Source organism: Chiroxiphia lanceolata, chromosome 4 (genome assembly GCF_009829145.1).
Source record: "Chiroxiphia lanceolata isolate bChiLan1 chromosome 4, bChiLan1.pri, whole genome shotgun sequence".
Lineage (NCBI taxonomy): Eukaryota > Metazoa > Chordata > Aves > Passeriformes > Pipridae > Chiroxiphia > Chiroxiphia lanceolata.
This window is the reverse complement of record NC_045640.1, coordinates 9,521,682-9,544,541: the sequence shown is the minus strand read 5'-3', so window position 1 is coordinate 9,544,541 and position 22,860 is coordinate 9,521,682. Positions and strand designations below refer to the sequence as shown.

General features: G+C 38.6%; 1 protein-coding gene across 5 annotated transcripts in view; it reads left to right on the top strand.

The window, feature by feature from the left end:
- ZFYVE28 (zinc finger FYVE-type containing 28) overlaps window positions 1–22,600 on the top strand; it is a 153,015-nt gene extending 130,415 nt beyond the window's left edge. For 2 of the 5 annotated variants that reach the window (XM_032685149.1, XM_032685147.1), the window contains 5 exons: window positions 5,735–5,886; window positions 6,469–6,585; window positions 8,003–8,107; window positions 19,236–19,339; window positions 20,284–22,600. In XM_032685149.1, the coding sequence (XP_032541040.1) occupies window positions 5,735–5,886; window positions 6,469–6,585; window positions 8,003–8,107; window positions 19,236–19,339; window positions 20,284–20,415 (610 nt within the window). In that variant the 3' untranslated portion in view covers window positions 20,416–22,600. Of the gene's footprint in view, window positions 1–4,355; window positions 4,377–5,731; window positions 5,887–6,468; window positions 6,586–8,002; window positions 8,108–19,235; window positions 19,340–20,283 lie in introns of all 5 variants that reach the window. The other 3 variants (XM_032685146.1, XM_032685148.1, XM_032685145.1) reach the window with 2 other exon arrangements.
- Window positions 22,601–22,860: the final 260 nt, after the last annotated feature.

Sequence of the window (22,860 nt, the reverse complement as noted above, 5' to 3'; positions counted from 1 at the left end):
TTCCACTTACAGCCTATACAAATATAAGTGGGAGCAATGTACCACTTACTGTGCAAACAATAATAACATAGATTTGCCTGCAAACATTTTGGTTTCTTTTTTTTTTTTTTCTTATTTACCATAAGTATGAAAAAATTCAAATGGGAGAGAACCTTAAAGGTCATAGATGGGCTAAAAAGTGTTTGTTTTTGATATTGTACACAGAGCATAAGGTGGACATTGTGCTAAGTTCTGTATGGGCCAGAATGAAAGCCATGGAGCTCATGGTAATATGTTTCAAGAAATAGTGTAAGAACTAGAATCTTCTAAATGTACTGATGTATATAGGGAAATTCATGGACCTGATATATCTATACATGTGTATATTTTTCATTATTCAAAACATGTGGCATTAAATAATGGACATGAGAGATTTGTTAAGGCCAATTAGTGCAAATTAATTGATGTCATTTAAGTCCAAGGAACTGCACTGTCTGATAATTTTTAGGTAGTCTCTCATCTATTTTTAAATGAACCCTAATTTATATTAAAGAATCGGGCTACTGTCCCTTTGTAAAAACTTTCAACGTGGTTTATAACTGTAATGTCCTTCTATGTAGGACATTAAGAATGTGAGAAATCACAAAACCTTCTGCAAAGTTTTGTTTTAACAATTTCCTTACTGTAGAAGGTGCTTCACCTGCTGCTATACAGCTCATATAAACCTGTCCTGAAGAGCACCTTGGTCTCAAAATGCATCTCTGGCTGATCCTCTGCATCACAATAGTACCATTTAATACACAAGATTTTGAATTCACTGAAGTGGATTCACAAGCTTTGATTTCACAGTACATCAGGAAGGTGTTACCTGTTTTATTGCAAATAGTTGTCCTGCTTCTGACTGTGCTTGTGTAGTTTGCTGGAGATTTCCAGAGCAAACTGAATAGGAATCCCTGGAGTCACAGGTATTTATATAGTATAATTGGTAAGGGTATATACTGAATTCTGTAGTAAATTCTTTTCTAGTAAATATTTGTATTATTGTTCATAGAACTTCTAAGAGTTTTGCTCTTAAAGTTGGTTGGCATGAGTTTGGCTGAAACTTGAGCTTTCTCTGTTTAAAGGCACCACCGACAATCTTTGGAAATCTATTCCTGAAAATTATTTGTAATTGAAGACCTTGCCTGAAATCAGAGACCAAAAGAGTGGTCTTACTTTCCTTTTAAATTCGATGACATAATTGTGTCACATATTTCTGTTGAAGCTTGATGACCTTTAAGGTCCCTTTCCAACCCTAACCATTCTCCAATTCTACAGTGTGTAGTAGAATGAATATGTTGGGTTTTCTCCTTTGCAAGTAGTGACCACCTATTGCTTTTGATCTAAGATTTTGAAGGACAAAGAAACAAAAGCGAACCACTTTTTTAAAAAACATTTTTTTGAATTTGTTTGAAAACATGATCATTCAGTTGATTTTTTGTATTCAACATATTTGATACATAGAGCTTTTAAATTCTTTTTATCTGTCACTGCTGTATATTTAATACATTCTTAAGATACTCTGAAGATTTGTTTGTTAGTAGTGACAGGTTCTTTCAGAGAATCTCATATGTTTTGCATTTGTTCAGAGCAGATTTCAGGTTTAAAGAACCAAACATTTCTAGACAAATTTGGAAGGAGATGTCTATGAGTGGTTACAGCTTTCTACAGCTCTTGACTATTTTTTGAGCACAAATGTAAAATACTTACGTTTGGACCAATTTTCAGTCAATTTACTTTGGTTGTTTTGTTTTAGACTTAACTGCTTTTGCTGTTCTTGGATGAGTGTCAATGACCAACAAATACAGCACAAAACCTTACAGTATCACAGGTGTCTGGCCACTTCTGAAAATGTCAATCATAACCTTGTTCCACAGTCCTGTTTTCCATTATGTATGTGTGCTACTACTTAACCTGGCTCACAAATCTCCTTTGGAATGTAAAAGCTGTAAATCAAACTGTTTTCACAGGTGAAAGATGATATTGCATACAATTACATTATTGACTTCTGTTTGCTTGTACGTATTTGACTAAATTTCACAAACCTTGAGACCAAGCAACGGTTCTAGAGATACATCTTGAAAGGGTTGAAAGAGTCTTAATAAACTCTTTTAACATTAAAAAGGAAGTGTAATTTTAAAATGGGTATATGCTAGCCAAGTTTAAGCAAAAAGCTAATCTGTTGTATCTACCAAAGGGTACCTGTTCCTTTATAAAGTATAAGCAGGTTTACTGTTTGGAATCAACCTTTGATATAAAATCTTATTTCTTTATGTTCATCTTTAGATGTGTTAAGTTTGCAATGTTTTTACAGTTTGAAAAAGAAATACATTATAAGCATTGTGTATATGATAAACATTTCACAAGGGGAGTTCCATGCATATTTTGGTTTTATCTCTTCAATTCCTTGGATAATTCAGGGTTCCCTTCAAGAAAAAAGTTGAGAGAATGACGACTTGTCTGTAGTATAGTATGGCTATTTGTATTCTGCAGTGAGACTTGATTCTGCAGATGCTGTTTGTGAAACATTACAGATTTGAATGTAGTCTGACATTAATGAAATGCTTCCTACACATCTGGTATCAGCTTGGAATGTTGAGCCAAATTATGCATGTTAGGTAAGCCACGTAGGAAAGGTATTCCTTATGGAACTGGAAAAAAAAAAGGTAAATTGAACTGTGCAGATCAAATTTCAGGTTTGTTTTATGTAATATCAGTTTAAAAAATTATGAGAAATCTATTTGCACAGATGCAATCATTACTGTTTGGGATACCCTGTTAGAAAAAAACCTGTCTGTTTTGCTGTTTATCTGAAACAATTGCAGTGTTTCTGTTCTTACAGTTTTTCTAACTGTCTCTATGATATTAATTTTTCTGGCTACATTCTTTTACAGTAAGATGTGTTTTAAAGTAAAGAACAGATGGTAATTAGTCATTCTTTGAAGTCACTTTTGTCTAAATCTGACTTGGTTGTGTTGATAAAGGCAGAGTAATTGTTTTTAACTCCATAGTAATTCTTAAGTCCAGTTTTAAATTATTCTGGAGCATTCACATCTTTCTTTGCAGTGTCACAAGCAATCCCAAGTACCAAATATCCTTTTTTCTGAACCTTCTGTATTTGGATATTGTACTTCACATGTGACTGTGCATATGAACATGTGTTATAAATGTGAGTGTACATACATGCTACCCATCCATTTCACAGTGCTGAAGCAATTTGTATGTGCTCTGTGCTAGGGATTTTGAGGGCAAAACGGTTCCAGCCAGTCTTGTGGTGACATGACCAGTCTTAATGACACAACCACAGAATCTAACAGAGTAGTCTGGTACAGAAGTAGGTCAGACCACATTTCTCGGGGGGGAGTAGGTGAAACTGCATTCCTCCCATTTGGAAGAGTCTCGAAAAGGCAAAAATTATTATTAAAATTGGTCAGAATTGTGGAATGAGCCTTTCTTCCTTTCTGCAAAATGGGAAAGGACCAAGTAGTTTATGTTCTTGAAAAGCACTCTTCACAGCTCTCTGCCCACTTAACACCTGACTTTGAAATATTTCTTCAACTGTGATTTGGAGGGAAGAGTCATCCTTGAATCAGCCCCTGCTTTCTCTTGCACTAAGGTTTTTGTGTATCAGGAGTTTCAACAAGACCATTGTAACTAACATAGGCTACATTTGGCTCTGTCAGGAGCTCCATGCAATTTATGATACAAATGTGTATATCACTAAGAAAAATTCTTTTAAAAAACAAGAAAAAATAGAGCCATGTAACAAGGGAGACTCCTTCATCTGCATACGAGAGCATTTGTGTGAAGAGGCAATCCTCTAACTGCACAGCACTGCAAGTCAGGAGTTGTTTCCTGGCTCTCACTACCTTTCAGCTTACACCTTCATAAGCTCTGTTCTTACATGACCTCTTCATTGTCTTGCACACAGACCTTTCCACACTGCCAGGCTTGCTATTATAATAGATATATTATATCCCCTACGAAAAAGCAAAGAAAAATTGAAAGAGAGAATTCTCACTCGGTTCTCAGTGTCTTTAATAAACCCAGTCAGTCATGGTGCTGCCAGAACTGCAAACATAGAAATAACATCTCTTTACAAGGATTTTCTTTTGTTAGTAGCAAGAGATCACGTGAACCAAATGAGTCTCCTGCAAGCCTGCTCTTTACTCTGTGTTTGAAAGAATGGGAACCCAGTTAAGGTACTCGTGATGCACATCTTCTATTGATATTTCTATCAATAGCTAATCTCCAGTACTTATTTATTTTCAGTTTTGTTTTTCCTAGGGCTTTTAAGATTGCATGGCCTAATAAATTATTTTTTTTACATTTCAAAGGATTACATGTGGAACCTACAGGTAGAATCTCAAAACTATATTCTATAAAATTTTGTTATTAGTAATTATAAATGTTACTTATGTGTCTTATCCTGAAATAATTGTTCATGCATACTGCAATAGGTATGGAATCTGCAAGGTGGGGAATGTTTCTGCACTTGATAAAAGCAGATTGAAATGTGTTAGAAATTACTTCTTTTGTTATACATGCTATTATGCAGTTAGTAACTCCTTTTTTTAACACATAGTTGTCTGCAGAGTAAGGAGTGCTGGAGTTTTAGAGAGCAAAAGTATGATTATAAGTAAGATAGTCCAGCTTTTTGTGATAAATGGCAATATGAATTTTTTTCCAGTATGTGTAGAAAAATTGTTTACTGTTCTTTCTGTCCTGGAATGTAGTAGAGTAAGAAGACTTGTGTCTCCTTTGGTCAGCACAGTGAATCCTTAGGGCTTCAGTGTAATTACATCCTGCACTCCCTTTACTCACATTTAAGGATTTTTAAGGGCAAAGTGCTACTTTTCCCCTAAGTACTTCCTTTTTTAAAGAAATCATCTTGATTCACAAATACTTTATGTAATTCCTGATTTGAAGATTGCTACCAAATCTTCCCTGTGGTCTGAGGTTCTTTCAAGCTTCTTTTCCATAAGAGGAAAATGGCAAGGGGGGTTGGGGTGTAAAGGTTTGGGAATGCCTGGCATCTTGTTTTAAAAAGAAAATATAAATTTTAGGTAGACATTTGGTGAACACGTTTTAATCTCTTTAGAGTTGATGAGCCATTCTTTTACAATAGTTTGACATTTCAGCAATTTCTACTGTTATATTTGTAAGGGGACTAATCTACATCTGTACTGTGTAAATTGTATTTTATGACTCTTCTTTCCACTTGTTTTGGTAAGGTTATATTTAGATTCTATTCTTGCTATTTTAAGGTAACATAATTCAGAATTTCCTTTTTTTTCACATTAGTTTCAACATTAATAAATTTCTAAGTTGACTTCAGAACTGACCTTCACATTTTTAGCTTGATATTCCCCTTCAGGATTTTTGGTGGAGTTATGTTCTCAGGACTGAGCTTTCAGAAGAAGATAATGTGAAAAATGGCACAGCACTTTGTCATAGCTAAGGAAAAATGCAATAAAATACGGACAAGTGATTTTATGCTTAAAAATTTTTTGCAGCTGTGTCAGAGTGAAAGTCAAATGTGATGGTGGTTGGTTGTGTGCTGATTAACTTCAACAAGAATTTACAGCAATTAGTTCCAGTTTGCTGTAGAGTCTTGCCTGAGTCATAAATCCTTTAGGATTTGCTGAACATCCTGAACAACTGAGTGAAGATTTACATTACTTTCCTTTACATTGTTTTTTTTCTCCGACAGCAGTTTAATGACAAGTTCTTGTTCATCTGATGACATCGATCAGGAAGAAATCCAGCTTGCTTTGCAGGCTGCTAAAATTGCCACACGAGAGAAGATCAGATCTAGATTTCACGGCAGTAATGATCTCATTCACCGCCTTTTTGTCTGTATCTCAGGTATGAGAGTCACCTTTTGTTTTGAATTTATAAACTATTCCTTTCCTTTTTTTTTTTTTTGGTGCACATAAAGTTATGGTAGAAAAGACTAGAGATGCAGTTGCAGGAGGACTGTGTTTTTGGGGCCTGAGTTGCAGTCTGGTCTAGAAGGACCTGTTACCTGATGGGAACTTACAGAATCAGAGATGCAAACATTTTAGATCTATAACGACAAAGAGTTTGGATGTGTCTCAGGTTTGACTTCAAAGTGCTTTCTTTTTTATGGTGGTGTCCTATTGTGTTCAAGGAATGAAATTTGATGCAGCAGTTCTAATTTCATGCAAAAGGAATCTCTCAGTATTTCCTGCCAAAGGATAAGGAAGATGTGTATTGACTTGCTTGGTAACATAAAGACCAGAATGTAATTTGACCATTACGGAGAATTAGTTTAATTAAATGTTCAATTTTTATTCCTAACATGAGCAAGTAATCCCCTAAAAATAAATGAAGCCACCACTAGTAGCAACCGGCAAATTTAAGAACTTTTTTTAAGGACAGTGTAGTAATCTAGTAATGGTTTACTCATTTTCTTGAACTCCTAAGGTGTTGCTGACCAGCTGCAGACAAACTATGCTAGTGATCTGAGAAGTATCCTAAAGACTTTGTTTGAAGTTATGGCAACCAAACCTGAAACAGAAGACAAGGAAAAGCAGAAGAAAGGTAAAGAGATCTATAGTAAATTTCTGCTGATAGCCCAATAGGGATCCATGAACTATTTGACAAGAATTCCCTTAACATACTATTATCTTTTTGACAGGACTCACTGTACAGTGATTTGACCTAAGTTTAAAAGAAGTCATGGAAACAGACTGTAAACAGGTTGAAATCACTGCAAGTATAGGTGCACAGGAGTATGTCTTAAGGCAAATACTGAAGAATAAAGTGCACTTCAGAGTGCAGCTGCTGTTTCCATATTGCTACATGTGTTCCTGTGTGTTACCAAAGAGCAGACTATAAGATGAGAATGAGAATTTGGCTTCAAAATAGAAAAATACCCACATTTTAATTCTAGATAATTAAAATAATGGAACCAGAACAAGATCATGAGCCAGTGAAAGATTTTTTTTTTTCTCTGTGACCATTTTGATTATTTCTTTTTCAAAGTGGCAAGTCTGCTAACTTATCTAAAAATAACCATGTCATCCCAGCAAGACTGCAATTACCTTTGTCCTTTGTTATGATTAGAACTATCAGCATCTAAAGGTGATCAGAGCTCTTTTTTTTCCCCACTTCCTTTCCTCCTGATGGAAAACTTTTCCTTTCTCTTAGTTTCGTTTAAAAGCATTGATGATTGTATGTGACATGCTTGATTAAAAGTTGGATCAAGTTAGCAGGAAAACCTCCAATCCAACCCAACTCTGCAGTGGGATAATGCACAACATGCATTACAGTTCTCTATTATTTGTGGTTGAAACTTCCAGAACAGTTCTGTGGTTGCAGCATGTCATGATGTGAAGAGACTGGTCTTTTCATTGTTTAAAAAAAAAAATAAAATAGGGTTAGACAGAATCCAAAAAGAGAATAGAAGAACTCCTGAACATTCAAATAAGAGTAATAAAGAAACTGGAGCTGTAAGGAATTATCATTGGGAAATATATATTAGTTAATAGTACTTGGCTGGATATAATTTCTAATGGATAAACTCTTGCATTAAAAAGAAGACATTGACAAAAGTAGGCATGAACAAAATGAGCAAATAAACGTCAGGGACTTTTGGAATGACGTTTCTCTTTGGTACGTATTTGATGTGTGTTATTCACCTAGGGAATGTGTCATTGTTCTCATAATCTACTTCTTTAAAAGGATCCAATTTAAGAATTGGGAAATAAAGTATAGGATGCAGCTAAACTACTGGAAGTAAGGGGACTGCATGTCCTGTAATAGCAGCATGTTTCATTTCTGTCATCATTCCAAAGAAGAATAGACTTTTAAATCACTGTGTCAGGGTAAAGAAAAAGCAAGAAGTCTAAGAAGGTACACAGAGGTGCTACTGTAGTCTAATCACAGAAGTTCTAACATGAACCTTTCAAGTGAAAATTGGAAAAATGTGAATGAGTACTTTTGAATTGTTTTACAGTTAATCATGGTTTAAGGAATGCAGCATTGGAAGACTGTGCTTTATGTCAAGAAAGTATATCATCCTCAGAACTTGCAGCAAAAGCCAGAGATGGGGACTTTGAAGGTACTTTCTTCTTTCTACGAATTAAAATGAGACAACACTGGATAAAAAAATGATGATTAAAATAAAAAGTCTTTTAACGTTTGGCTCTGGAAAGTGAGTATAAAATGTTGTCATAGTATGTTTTAGAGACAAAGTCAGATGATAAACTGAGCATGTTTCTTTCAGGTTTTTTCCTACAGCTTCATGAAACTCTTATCTCCAGATTGTCATATTCAGTGTGAATTCCTCTGTATCAGTGGAGAAAGGGTCTGTATAGTAAAGGCTTTAATACAACAGTGCATCTGACAAGTTTCTGAGGGCTGAGTGAGCTGGAAAGCCCTAAGTAGGGTCTTCTCAGCCAAATCTGAAGAGGTTTTTTATATCGTTTGCTATATGTGGAAGTGCTGCTTTTTTTCATGGTAGAATTACCTTTCATATTCTCTTTTCTTTTGTCTTTGATCAAAATATTTCAGTTAATATTTTCATATTTTTCACCATATTACTTCAAAGAAAAAGGTAGTATTAGTTAAGTCTGCCAAGGTTGCTCAAATCTCACTGAATACATGGTAAGAGTGAAGAAAAGAGCATATGTAAGTATCAAAGTTTTGGTTGGATTCAAGCACTCTGAAAACTCACGAGTTGTTTCTCTTTTTTAATCCGAGCTGCTTCAGAGTTGTTATGAACTAAAGCCCTGTTATGGCAAACACAGTATAAAAAATGGATTAAAAGATATCAGAGCACTTGCAGTCAAAGAATAAGAAAAGAGAAAGTAGATGTATGAGATGGAGCAAACAAGAAAGCAATCAGCTTTGATCTTCAAGGCTAAGTGGTGGTTTCAGCACACCAGGAGACCAATTATCAGAGCAGTAATATCTCTGTGGTCAAGTGAGAAATACAAGACAACCGTCAACTGTGAAACTGTATCTGAGCTTCCCAGAAATTCAAGTGTGCAGTAATTTCCCTGTGCTTTAAAACTCTGATATATTGTTATATATTTATCCACATACACTGCTGTCTCTCCAGTGAGAGGTTTGGAATGCAGGATGACTGAGAACTGAGTGATAAGCAGTGTGTATCTCTGCCTGTATGCGGAGGGTGGTGGCCAACAGAAAAGAAATATTGGTTCATGTCATTTGTAATAAAGATCAGAAATCACAGGGGGAAAAAAAGACCTCTTGAAGATTAGATTTTAGAGTAATACTACATATTTATAACTTATTTCGTGCTTACATAAAACCCATGGTTTGCTTGCTTACCCTTCTGAAGCTGCAGGCTAAAGGATCTAATCTATTTAGAACAGTAGGGCTAATTCATGTAGAAATATTATCTCTTCTGGAGGAAGATGATTTGGAGGCAGATAAAGAACTATTCAGTAGTCATTTTAATTGATTTTTCTATTGTGCTGTAATTCAGAATGTCACAGAAGGTGCAGTAAAGAACAAATCTTTAGGCAAAATCCTTACCATGTATAGGCTGTATTGGAAAAGAATGCAAGAGATGATTGATTCTCTACCATTTCAAAGCATATTCTTTTGTTTTGAATCGATGCCTGATGCTGTTGGTGAATTTGACTTACGGAACTTGAACTGCAGGATGCTAAATAACCTTCTTACAGTGGATGTACACTTTGTCACAACAAAGTCACTTCACTTCCCTGGCATGTTATTCAGCTTTTAGGGTTCTTTGGCCTTTCATGGCAGCTTCTGTTGGCCTGGGGAGTGTTTTATGTTTGGAGAAGTGCAGCCTATGACTTGGGATGTTATTTATTGAAATAGAGGAGAATGGTCTGGGTACTTAGGTGATGTTATGGCCACGTGGGAGTGTGGTAAAGGGGAATCTTTGGAGTTACAGGAGGCCCTGCAGCACCCAGGCAGTGTCAATCAATTATGTCCCTGCCCTAAGTGAATGGTAAAACTCAATCTGTGGTATTAATAGCATATGCAGATAACTACAACAAAACCAGCCCTTGCCTGCACCCTTGTTCTGAAATAGCAGGTGTTTTACGTGTGCCTGCATGGTAGAAAGCAGAGCCTCGTGGGATAACCGAGTCCCTTTGGAATAAGCAGACGTAGATGCCAGAATGAGCACTTTGTGCCAGTGTTTTCCCATGTTAACACATCCACTAAAGAGCCAGTTAGCCAGTGGTCCTGCAGGGACTCTGCTTTTGGTAGCTGCACTGCCTCACTGGGAAGCTTGGGCATGTCTTCATCAGTCTCCTTGCAGGCTTTCTCTGGGAGCCTTCCTTGGCTGGTGTGTAAGTGATTATGCTGTAAATATCTGCTTGTACAAACCACTACATCCCTTCTGACTGTGTAAACTAATGAGTAGAGTCCACTGTTACTTGGCCTTCAGACTTGCTGATGGACAGGAATTTTCCGTATCCCAAAGAGACAGAGTGTGCTGGGGAGAATGGAGATGAGCTCCATATTCCAAATCAGAACAAGTCACAGAAGGTCTGCAAAAAGGGATATCCAAAGTGGGTCGATTTGTTGAATTTGAGGAAACTGTAGAAACACCCATTCTATCCCCTCGCTTCTAATACATTCCAGACCCCTGTTCCTCAAGGTCACTGTAACGCTGTACAGAACTTGTTTCTGCTGAGGCAGCATTGTTAGCTAATGGCATACATGGTTTTGCTATCCCTAAGGCATTCAGCATGAAGCACAAACTTGCAGCAGGATTTTCATCTTGGCAACCATGTGCCTTTGCCCCTTGTAAAACCTCCCTACATACCTCATTTTTGCTGGTCACTGTGGAAGGAACAGCCCCTCACTTTGAGTGATGTTTGGGTGGAGGTGGAAGGTGTCTAGTGGTTAAGGCAACCTTTGCTGTGTGAACATGGGTGCCCTATTTCTTGCAGCAAGCCTGATGGGTTTTTCCTCCAGGCCAAATCTGGGCCACGGGCCACCAGGAAGAGTATAGGAGTCACCACAGTTATCCCTGTAAATGGATTCAGCACGAAGTCTGAGAGCATTGCACCAATCTGTTGACATCATTGCACCAAAATTAATTACATCTTTTTTTTGTACATAATTTCTGTACCTCAGGTCACTCAATTATTTCAACTGAAAGTGAAAACAATTTAAAGCAAAGGAGCACATGAGTAGCTCCTCCCTTCTGCCATTGTGGCAGAACAGGAGCATGTATCAAACTGAGAAGGTCCAGAAAGCTGCCTGCCAGGAAGGCTCTTTCCAATTATCAAGTAAATTCCTCCAACCGAAAGTACTGAATGTTTAAGATTGTATTCAATCAATGGTAATAAAAAAAAAAAAAGGAAAGCAAGCCCAGCAACCTGAACAAATAAATGGTTTTAAGATTCTACTGAAGGTTTCAGCATCTACTCAGATTATGAAGATGAATCACTTGTTTTGTCAGATTTCTCATTCTTATTGTATATAAAACCCACCAGCTGGTCTGGGTCGTAAAACAAATATGAATGTTTATTATGAGCCAGCTGACAGTGGCAAGGGTATAAGAGTTAAATCCTATGACCTTCTGAAGGTTGAAATAAAATAAACTACAGATTAATTGGCATTCCAAAACAAAAGCATTCGAAAATACAGATGAACCTGTGGCATGTATGTTCATCTTTGCTGTCCTAAAGCTCCAAGATTTTTTGCAGGGAAACATATGCATATATACTTCATAAAGTATAAAAAGCACTGTATATTTATAGGGAGAGAGAATATAAAACAAATAAATTTATATTTTCCTAGAGTATAGGTTTCATTTATGCAATATTCCACAAATAATTTTTAAGTATAGTACAATTTCTTGCCCTGGTTGTATGATGGAGGTGATGGCCAGTGGAGGCAGTGTTCTGTAAATAAACTCAAAGCAAATTGTAGTGGCAGATGCTCAGAAGGCGGCAGGTTGGGCTCTTTGCTGTCAGTGGTGTTTGCTCTGCACTGCAGTAACAGCAGAAGGGACCTGTGTCCTGGGAACTTTTACGGTACTACCTTTCTCCCTCGTGCCCTGGTCAGCTACGAGCCAGCACAGGTTTTTGGGAAGCTCCTGGTCTCCGGCTTTGACAAACCACTGATAGATAATAAACTGACCAAGAAGTTTGCAGGGGACTGAGAGTGGAACTGAAACGGAACCTCCGCGTTTGAAAATGTAATAAAACTACTCTTAGTTAACCCAGTATAAATGCATCCCTGCCAGGACAGAGCTGTGTCATTCTTAATGTGTAGTACAGTTTTAAGAAAAAACAGTCCTTGGGGAAGTAGAAGTTTGATGTCTTTCTGCCATTTATGCATCTGGGATCATGTTTCTAGACCCAAAAGAAAACTTGCTTTGTATTTGCCAGCAGATTCCCATATATATACATAGATGTACACAGAGCAACTTCTTAATTTTTTGTCTTCGTAAGTATTTGTATGTTTTATTAATTTTTAAATGTTATCAAGCATAAGTCCCTGCTCACCGTATTTGGGAGCATTATGTTTATCCTTGTGAGCTTGGTGATTTTAATAGTGAGCTTTGGCAAATCTGAGTTTTGACCATACATATATTTTGGAGTAATTTATTACTCAGGATGATTGATCTGTTGCGATTGGGGGAATGTGAACATTTTTAATTACTCATTTCATGAAGTTAAAGGCAGGCTAAGAAAATGAGTTATGCTTCTTGTCTAAGAAAAAGCAAGAAACATGTAGAAATCTGAAGATTTTTCTCAAGGAAACCAGAAAGCATTATGAAGCTGTTGGTATTCCATGAAAATACTTCCTGTAGCACCTCATCTCTCTCTGCAACCATACGTGCATTTTCATTCCTTATCCCTTTAGCATCTGCACAGAAGTGCCTTGCTTGCTACCACCTAGTTATAACTCCAGACATAATGGATTTGCTGTGGCTGCCAATACAAATACCTCTTTGTGCCAAGTGGTGTTAGCATCTGTTTGCTGCACAACAGCACACTATTTCGCCCTGATCCCTTTCCAGCCCACCCACTTCGGTCTATCAGAAGTCCCTACTACTCCCCAACCAGCAGCACAAGTACAGTTCAGTAGTTTATAGTCCCAAGGCTCAAGATCTTGTTCTTGTTGCAGTCAGCGTCAAGAAAACCCACTCATGCTCCTGTATGAGCAGAATGTACTCACCGTGACTCTAGAATTAGCTGTTAGCCCTAGCTGGATGCTTCAGGATTTTTTTTGTCTTCTACGCACCTTGGGTAACTCTGTTATTTTTAATAATGACCAGCAACGCTTTCTAAATGAAACAAGTTAAATTGTTGCACAGTTCAATGGCCAAACATGTTCTGTCCACATGACTTTTTACTTTTCCCGTACTGGGCAGCTCTGCTTACACTGTGCGAGAGAAGAACCTTGCATCAAGTTTCCATATGGAGGCAATGTTTTATAATCAGCTGAACATATTTAATCATGCATGCAGAATTACAGGATTTTTACGGGTTTTAGGTTGTAGTGCAATAATTTGATCTGACTTGTGTTTTAAGAATTTGCTCAGAGCCTTTTTCCCTTCTCAAAGACTGTCCCTCTTTGTTGGCAGTGTGTGGAGCTTGTTGAGACTTCCTTGCAGTACTTAGGGGAAAGCATCCCAGATGTTGATAAGCACAGGCTTATTCAGCTCCATAATCTCATAACTGGGATTTTGATTAGGTTTGAAAATTTTTGTCCTGAAAATACATGTATTGAATGTTCTGGTATGTCATATGTAGATCTACATTATCAATTTTTTTCTATTCTGTAGTGGTTGTGGCTCTTACAGAGAAGACTCCAAGTAATGGTTATATGGAAGATCCAAGTCTCTGGTCCATGTGATTTAAAATAAAAATTTGAACCATATCTCAGTTGAAGTCAGTGTTTTCTATAAGAGTTGTTCCATTTTTTGTAAATAATTATTTTGCCCAAAGAACTAATTGCTGATCACGTCCTAGGACAGAATGTACACAGGACATCATCATTCAAGGTCGTGTTAAATCGGGCAGAGCAGAGGCTTGAGCCCAGGTTTGCAAAGCTCAGTGCTTTGGTGAAAGCTTTCTAGATTTGGACTGAAATTCCATCCTAAGAAATCTATTTGACAAGAGCTGAGGCTAAGAAGTCTGTACGTCTTTTCTCCTTCACCCCCAAAATTTTCATCAAATAATACTGTTTAAGCAGAAAATTTATAGAAAAAATTTCAACCTGGCTGTAACCAACACTGAGCAAGGGTAAAGATTACTTTGGTACAATTGCCTGTTATGAATCTTACATCAAAGTCAGAAATTGCCCAAAATTACGTGTGATGAGGGACAAAAAAGGTTCATCTTGCTTGGCAGTTGAGTGAGGGGTAAAGTCAAATCATCCTAGTTTTCTACTTTCCTTGCTTAAAACTGTGAGAATTTACAATTCCTGCTTTCATCAGAAGAGCTACAGCAAGCCCATCTGACCCTTTTTTCAGCTGTGAGGGTAATGCACTGTGACGGCTGCAGAGGTGTAAGTTCCACAGGCTGCTGTAGGAACAGCCCTCCTAAGGTTAGTTTGGTAGAGGTATAATCGGGGGTTTGCATGGTGTGTTCTGTAATCTAATACACATCAGTGCAGGAGGAGCTTTCAGCTGGAGTCCTACATTAGGAATACTTGATAAAAACAAAAGATGTAGGAAAGGGTATTTTCTCCGAATTGTCTGGCCCTAACACAAACACCACCACAAGCTTAGGGTTTAGCAGCTGATCTTCAACAGAGAGCTGTGGTATGCATGTTTCTGATTTGTTTTCTACCAGAGTATAGATTTGCTAGACTAGGCCTTCTGTAAGCCTCAGCAACCTTTAGGATTGTTTACCTCCCCCCCCGCTCTCTTGTGTCTCAGCACCACTAAATGAACTTTTAAGTTTTCTGATCTAATGTTGTTTCAGTCCACACCGTTGATGGATGCAGGTCCAGGCTCTCTTCCTCTTGTGTTCTGAGGCAGGGAAATGTTCTCCTTGGTTTCCTAAGATTAGATTGGCCTGCATTAAGACTATTGCACATACTTAAGCAAAATTAATTCACGTGTGCTTTTCGACAGTTTACAGTGTCTGTGATTTTTTTTCATCATGACTGTGATTTGCTTAAATCTTCAGCATCTTGGATTTATGTGACTTTTAACTTCAAGAGCAGAAAACACTTTTAGCTAATGAGGTGGCATAGACATGTAAAGATGAATTCTAAAAGCTACAGCATGACATTAATAAAAAGACAATAAAATTTCTTGATTTATGAGAAATTTTATCTTGTGCCTTTTCTTTAAACTTGTTTCTTATTCATTTATATACTTGTTTCTCTTCCTTTCTCTCTTTTTTTCTGTGCATGCTTTTAATGTTTTCTTCTAAAATTTATTTCTGTACTCTGTCTCATTAATCCCTTCCTTCCCTTCCTCCTCCTCTTTGATGTTTGTGCTATGGACTTCATCCGTTTCCCAGCAGACTTCTGCAAACTCTCATTGCATGATAAAGCAGTGGGCCAATTAGCCCATGAACAAGGTTTTCCCTCCATTCCTTGTCCAAATCCCCAAAGCACAGGCAGATAATGCTTTAGAGACTGGATGTTTCTATTTGCTGCAGCATGCAGAGCTAATGGAGCAGCGTAGCCTGGAGAAGGACTATAACATAAAAAGCCTGTGGATGCAGTGCTGCTGGCCCTGCTTCCAGCACATCTTCAGGCTCATGCTTGGAGTTTAATTCATGTAAGGCACTCTGCTCCTCACATTGAAGCTTTATCCCCTCTTGAGAGTGCTCTTCAGAGAATATTTCAAAAACCTGTTCTATAAAAAGCCCAATGACTCAATCGCTAATACATGTAAGTCAGAAAGGCTGCTCCCAAGGTTGAACGAGATGAGGCTGGTGAAGGGGATCAAGGAGTGGGATCCCATTGTTGTAGGGGCTTGCATGGACTCAGAGAGACCAAGTCATTCAGGACTTCATCTACCCTGCCAGGGGTGAGCACTTTGGCTCCAATCCAGGATTGCATTTAATTTCTAAGTGCTTGCTCTCAAAATTCTCTGTTCAGTGTAAGGACTTCTTCCATCACAACTGGAAGCAAAGACATCGGGGTAATGCCCCAAAGTTCCTTATTTCAAATGTCATTTCAAGGCTGCACCACTGTATGATTTCGTGCAAGGCGTTTCTCCCGTGATTTGTCCCCGCACACTGACTGACTGTAGCAATGAGGATTAAAGCAATTACATTTGTACAGCGTTTTGAATGTTAAAAGCCGTTACATAACCAAGTGTTACTATTTGGGGGTGTGCTGCAGTGCAGCAGATCTTGGTGTGAGCGGTTGGGGTGTTGGCAGGGCACTAAAACCCTGAGGCAACAGGGCACGGGGCTGGCTGTGGAGCCCCGTCAAAGGGCCTTACTGCTGATGAGTCACTGTCTGGGGAAAAATCTGCCCTTTAGCTCACTCTGCTGATGCATTAATTTAGTGAATCAGCTGATGTGACACCAACGTGGAGGTAGAGAGAGCCCCTCTACTGTGGGAGAATGCTCTGTAGAGAGGGTTGTACTATTTCTATACACTGAGTACCACTAAATTGTGAATTATTTTTAATGCAGTTATAAAAACAAAGTTTGCAGATTAATTCATCTATCAGTCAAGTAATTCTGTAACCATGAACTGTGGATTATATGATTATTATGAGTCATTATTTATCAAAATTTGCTCTTTCTCATGGTTTGGGGTTTGGTTTTTTTTGCAGTTATTCTTTTTATTTACCATGGAGACAAATTCATGCACAATCAATTAAAAAATAACTTTTTCTGCGTTGCATTTCAAGGGCAACAACAGGAGAAAAAAGCAGGGTTGGGGGGGAAAGGAAGGAAAAAAACCCCTGCCCTTCCACCCAAAAAAACCAAAACATACAAACAACCCACAACACAAACCCCTAAAAAAACCAAAAGATAAACAGCTGATAAGAAAGTCGCTTTCTGTTGATGAGCTCCAGGGTCTTTGTGGTGGGATTGCATTACTTTATAATGTGTCTGGACTAATTGTGATCTGAGGGAGGGAGAGATTATGGCTCTTGCTGCCACAGAAGTTGCAGATCCTACAAGCATGCTGCAGTGTGTACAAAAAGGGCCTGTGTTTTGTGGCTTTTCTGTGAATATTAAAATTAGTAGCTTGTTGAACACGGTAGCCCGCACTACAATGCATTTGATAAAGCACTGGTAGCAAAGTAGGCATCTACCAAATCTGCTTCCACCAGCTCTTCAGAGGGAGACCTGGTGGCACAGAGCCTCAATAGCTGCCTAAATTCTGCTGTCTTCAAAATCAGTGAGAATCAATGGATAGTTAAATCCCTGGAAATATAATCTATGTAGTCTAATGGCAAGTTTTAAATAGGAATATTGTTATTGGTTCATTTTTTTGGTGTTTTTGTTTGTTTGTTTGTTTTGCATATATGTGAAAACCCAGGGAACATCCTGGTTGGAGAACATAAGGATGCTCCAAAGTCATCAGGCTTGCCATGGTTACAGATCAGAGGTTTCTGTAAAAGTGATACAAAGTTGTCAAAATCAACATCATAAACTGTTATTAGTAGTAAATTTCACTGGGCAAGCTAGTAGTAGTAGCTAGGGAGGTTGCAGAGAAGAAAAAGAATTGGAAAGGAAAATTTCTTGGCTTCACTGTTACTAATGCTTCGACTTAAGCTGGCAGTCCTTGCTGCTAAAGGAAAGCCTGCCTTTGAAGTAGGAATTTGTAGCCTTGTGTCCCCACAGAATGTTTTCTGGTGAATTGTTCCCAGGGATGAGGTGAAGCCTTCTATGTGCAATCCCCTTTTTTTCACCACATCGGTCATTTCTCTGCACACGGACTTCTGATTTTGTTTGCTGGCCCTGTAGTTGTAACTTTTATCAGACAGTTTGTCCACAAAGTGAAGGATTACTTCCTTAAACTCATTCAACTTCTAAAATAGTTTAGAGGAGCCCATGAAAGCTGAGTGAAATTCTAAGTTCTCTTTGTTTTTATTAATCTGCTTTTTGAGCATTTCCTGCATTGAATGCTATATCCTTTTATGCTTTTAATTTGACAAATGTTGCAATTTGACAAAGACGTGAAAACTGGTCATGGTTATTTTTGAACAAAACAGTGGAATTTTCATTTAATTATCTTCTTTCTGCCTGTAGCTGTAACCCTCTTGACCTCTGCATTAACTGCACCATATATTTTGTTGTTTGAGAATACATTTCTTGGGGCAGGGATTTTGCTTGTCAGGTTTATAAATCAGCAATTGCATGGCTTGCAAGCTGTAAATAATACTCTGAGGGAAACTGCATACAGCAGTTCACGTTCACTGTGTCCATGGATTTCCTTCTGGATAGAACTTGCTTTGCCCTCCATTAGATTTTTGCCACCTTAATTAAGCAATCAACTATGTTATTTCTACATTTGTAATTCTGGACTCTCCGAGGTCATGTCAGCCTGTCGTGAGCAGAAGCAGCTCAGCAGAAGTGAGCCTGACACCTTCTGCTTTGCCAAAACCAAATCATTTCCCTGCTTGGCTTTTATGAGAGGTTAGAGAGCTCACAGGAGACATAAACAACTGAAACATGCTGTTCGTGATAATGGGCGAATTCTTTCTCTGCTAAGTCTTGCACACTCGATTTTGTGGGTTTGCCGTAGTTACTGGTGACTTCCCGTAAGAGTCCTAATAATTTAGCAGATGGTAATCAGGCTCTGGGTTTATTACCTGTGGAGTTGCTTGTCTAATTGCAGAAAAGCAGTCGGCCTTTCTGTAGGGAGGGCTGAAGAGGCTGGGAGTGATCTCTGCTCTAAGCTTGTTTTGATGGCAGGTTGCATTGACCAAAATACCTGTGATCCAGCTCTGCTTTAATAGTCCCTTGTCTTCATACTTTATTTTGCTTATTTTCTTTTCCCTGCTACTTGCATTTATGTAAGATATATTTTGTAAGTCCGAAGCTGCTGTGCACTGTTTCAGTGCCTGCTGTGCTCTGCCCAGAGGTGGGTGCCTGGCAGACATGGGGGGAGTGGAGCCCTCCTAGGCATCGTGAATTCACCCAGCTGCTGTTTGCAAAGCACCTTGAGAAACAGAGATGAAAACAGCTGCTGTTATATTTTACTCTCCTTACTTCCTTGAGGATCTGGTAATCACATGTTTGGTTTTATTCCCTTTTGATTTATGTTCCCTTTTGTTGCTGTGTTTCTGACAGATCCTCCTGACTGGGTTCCAGATGAAGTCTGCAGCTACTGCACTGCATGCAAGGCTCCTTTCACAGTCATTCGCAGGAAGCACCACTGTCGGAGCTGTGGCAAGGTAATGACTCAGTCAGACATGTGAGAAACTATCCACCAAACAGAACAGCAAATTCATGTGTACCACAGAAACTCGGCTGCACAGCAAAATGTGTGAGCTTGGCCAGGGCTTTCAAGTCACAAGTGGTTTCGTCTATCTTGGCTGCCAGCTCTCAGCTTACCTTTAGAAAGGGTTGGGGAGCATTTTGACTTTTACACAACAATAAACATTTGTCTGCTAAAGGCAGAATTCCCTGTTGAGATCCTAGAATACCCCCCAATGCAGAGTCACTCTGAACGACTGCTGTAAGCTTTAACGAGCTGCAGCAGCCTGCACTGCCAGAGGTGATGCACACTCAGCTCAGCTGCAGGGACAGTGTCCCTTTGCCTTCTTTCCAAACCTTTACAGCATCACTGTGGTCTGTAGGGCTGCTGCTTTGCATGTTTGTGGGGGAGGAAGAGGGAGCGAGGGAGAAAAAACAGTCACGTAGTTCAGGAAGCAGAAATCTGCAATCCCATTTCACTCGCTTGCTCTTGTACAAGTTAAAAAGGAAGAGGGTAGTGAAGCTGCTTTCATTAACCTTGCAGTGGACTTGCAGGAGTAGGAACTTGGGAGATATTCACAAATATTCCCTTAGTCTTTCTTTAAAACCAGTGGAGAGAGACGATTCTTCGCATCTCTGGTGGAGCTGCTTTCCCCTGTGAGCTGCAGAGCTGGACAGGCCTGCCTTGGCTGCTGTCAGTGCTGGGGCATCGGCATCAGAGAGGCTGAGCATGGCCAGAAAAACTGGTCACTGGTCTAGGAATTGCCTTTAGAGGCCTTTCACTTGCTGTGCTGAGGAGGGTGGTGGTGCCAACACACAAAAGCCCAGCACATACAATCTTCTCTCCCCTTGTCTTGAAATCAGTTTTGTCCCATCCTGTTCTTCAAAGGAACTGAAGTGAAATTTCCCTCTTGTTTTTCAGATCTTCTGTTCCCGCTGTTCCTCCCACTCTGCTCCATTACCTCGTTATGGTCAGATGAAGCCTGTCCGTGTTTGCACTCACTGTTACATGTTCCATGTCACTCCTTTCTATAGTGACAGAGCCGGTATCTGACGTATTAAACTACTGGTGTGTCTTCTGGAGTCTTACACGGACTGATATATTTGACCTAAGCCAAGAATTAACTTGAAAGAGGGACCCCATGAGGGCACGTAGGCTTTGACATCCATTATTATAAATTTTGTACAGACAGTTTTTATTGCATTTTACTAAGCTGCTAAAGGGAAGTATGAAGCGTCTGTAGCTCTAAGGCTACAGTACAGTCTTCCATAAATTTATAACATTAATGTTACGATGCCATATGCAGAACAAATGCACTGTGTGGAAGGAAATAGGGCTCAGAGAATGGAACAAGCATTGCTGCTTATCTCACATGCTAGGAACAGAGTAGCCGGTTAACTAGTCCATCCCAGCGGATCAGTCCCAAGGCTCGGACACTCCTGTGCCCACTGGAATTCCAGCATGGCTGTGGGTATCAGCGCTCTCCCTCCTGCTGCTGTTTTTCCCACTACTAGATTTTTGCTACCTATGCTAGGATTAATTAAAGCAAATCTATTTCAAATCCACATCCGATATTTACAAAGGCAGAATTTTCTGTGAATCCCATAGGAAGGTCCTGAAGGACTGAAGGTCCTGGAGCAGAATATTTCTGTTGCCTTTCATTTACCAAGCAGAGCAATAACTCCAAGTTGTCTTCTAAAAATTTTTACAACTTCCAGTTCCATATTTTGGACTTTTGGAAGTATTTATAATCTGAACTATTTATGCTAAATCCTGTTTAATAAAAGTCTGACACAGAGCTTTGGTTTCTATATCAGCATTTAAAACGTAACAAACTTCAGAGGAAATGGTTACCAAATAAATGAATTAATATTAAAATAGATATTTTTGAAAGACTTTGGCAGCAAAATTCAGTAGATGTTACAAATTATTACTCCCATAATGAGTTTTTTAAATGGTTTTAAAAAGGCAAATGTGTAATGAGATATCCAAAAGGTCCTACAGAATGGTCAGCCAGAGAAGGGTACTTGTTGTCCACATTTGGCAGAGTAACCATGTAAAATATTGCATACTGTTACTTCACTCATGCTAACACCTCAGAAGACATTTGTATTTATTTGAAACACCAGGGAATAATTTTTATCTCCACTCGGAGAGGAAAGAAATAAGACTCACGTGGATTCATGCTATGATCTTGCACAAACTATTTGCAGTAAGAGCTCCCTGAGCACTGAGGTTTCAAAGGTATTTGGACATGCTTTGAGTTGGCCACATGAAAAGCAAGACAGTGTGTGCTGTGGTTACAGAGGAAACGAGATCAAGAGCTCTTTGCTGTGTCCCCTTTCCTGACTCGTGGTGTTACACACTGTGTTTCAAGGTGATAAATACAAAAAAGGATGAGGAAGTTGTTTGCGGTATCACGCTCGAGAAAGGTCATCATTCAAAATGATAAAGCAAAACTGGCCAGTGTTGATTTTTTTTTTTTTTAAATATAATTTATTTATTTTCTGGGGACATTCCCTTTGTTCAGTGTTCAGTGTTAATGAGCCATATAAGGGTACAGCAGTTCGGCACTACTGTCGTTTTGAATCAGATGAAACAGCTTCACTTAGTTTACGTGTAATGCACAAGCCTTATGATGCTGTTTGTAGACAATGTCAGCTATTATGTGTTATTCTCACCTTATTTATATTTTTTACTATTATTACTTCCCTGAAATCCTTCTCATGAAATCCTTGAGTTGGAGTGTCTGCGTTCACCAGAGTTTGGAGAGGTGTGGGGTTGCATGATTGGTGGGAGATGGGTATTGTGGTGCGAGCAATGATACTTATTCAGGCTTAAATCTCAGGCTTCACATTGCAATGATTATTGCAGTTTTATTTTTAGGAAAAAAAAAAACACAACAAATTTAATGCTTCTTTTATAGGATAAAAAAATTGCAACAAACTTCAATTGTGAAATAAATATGCACAAAAAGTTGCTTCTGTGGAAAAAATCTTATTTAATGGACTGAATATTTATTTAAGCTTGTTTTTATTTTGTAAATGCTGTAATTCAGAATCATTTCCATAAATATGATATTTAAAGATCTCAAACACTATAGTTTCTTATGTAAATACAGACTCCTATTTCTCTTACTGAAAAGCACAATGACTATATCAATACTAATATACATTTGCCTCAAGGAAGACTTTCATCTTGTAATCTCTTCAGATAATTAAAGTGTCAGGACTTTCTACTTCCATGTGCTGGATTGCTCTTTCATTTCGGGGTATGTTTACGTGGAGTGACAGCTGCCATCCTGTCAAACAAACCGGCCTCAAGTCTTTCTCACTTTGCAAGTAACATGAAAGAAAGGAGTTTACAAATTTGAAAATGGAAGTACAGAGAAGGGGGTGGTAAATGAAACCTGGAGTACCAGCCTGTCACTTAGCATTGCCTTGTGCTATCTCTCGCCACCGGCTGAAAATCTCCCTTCCCAAAATATCTTGTGTCAAC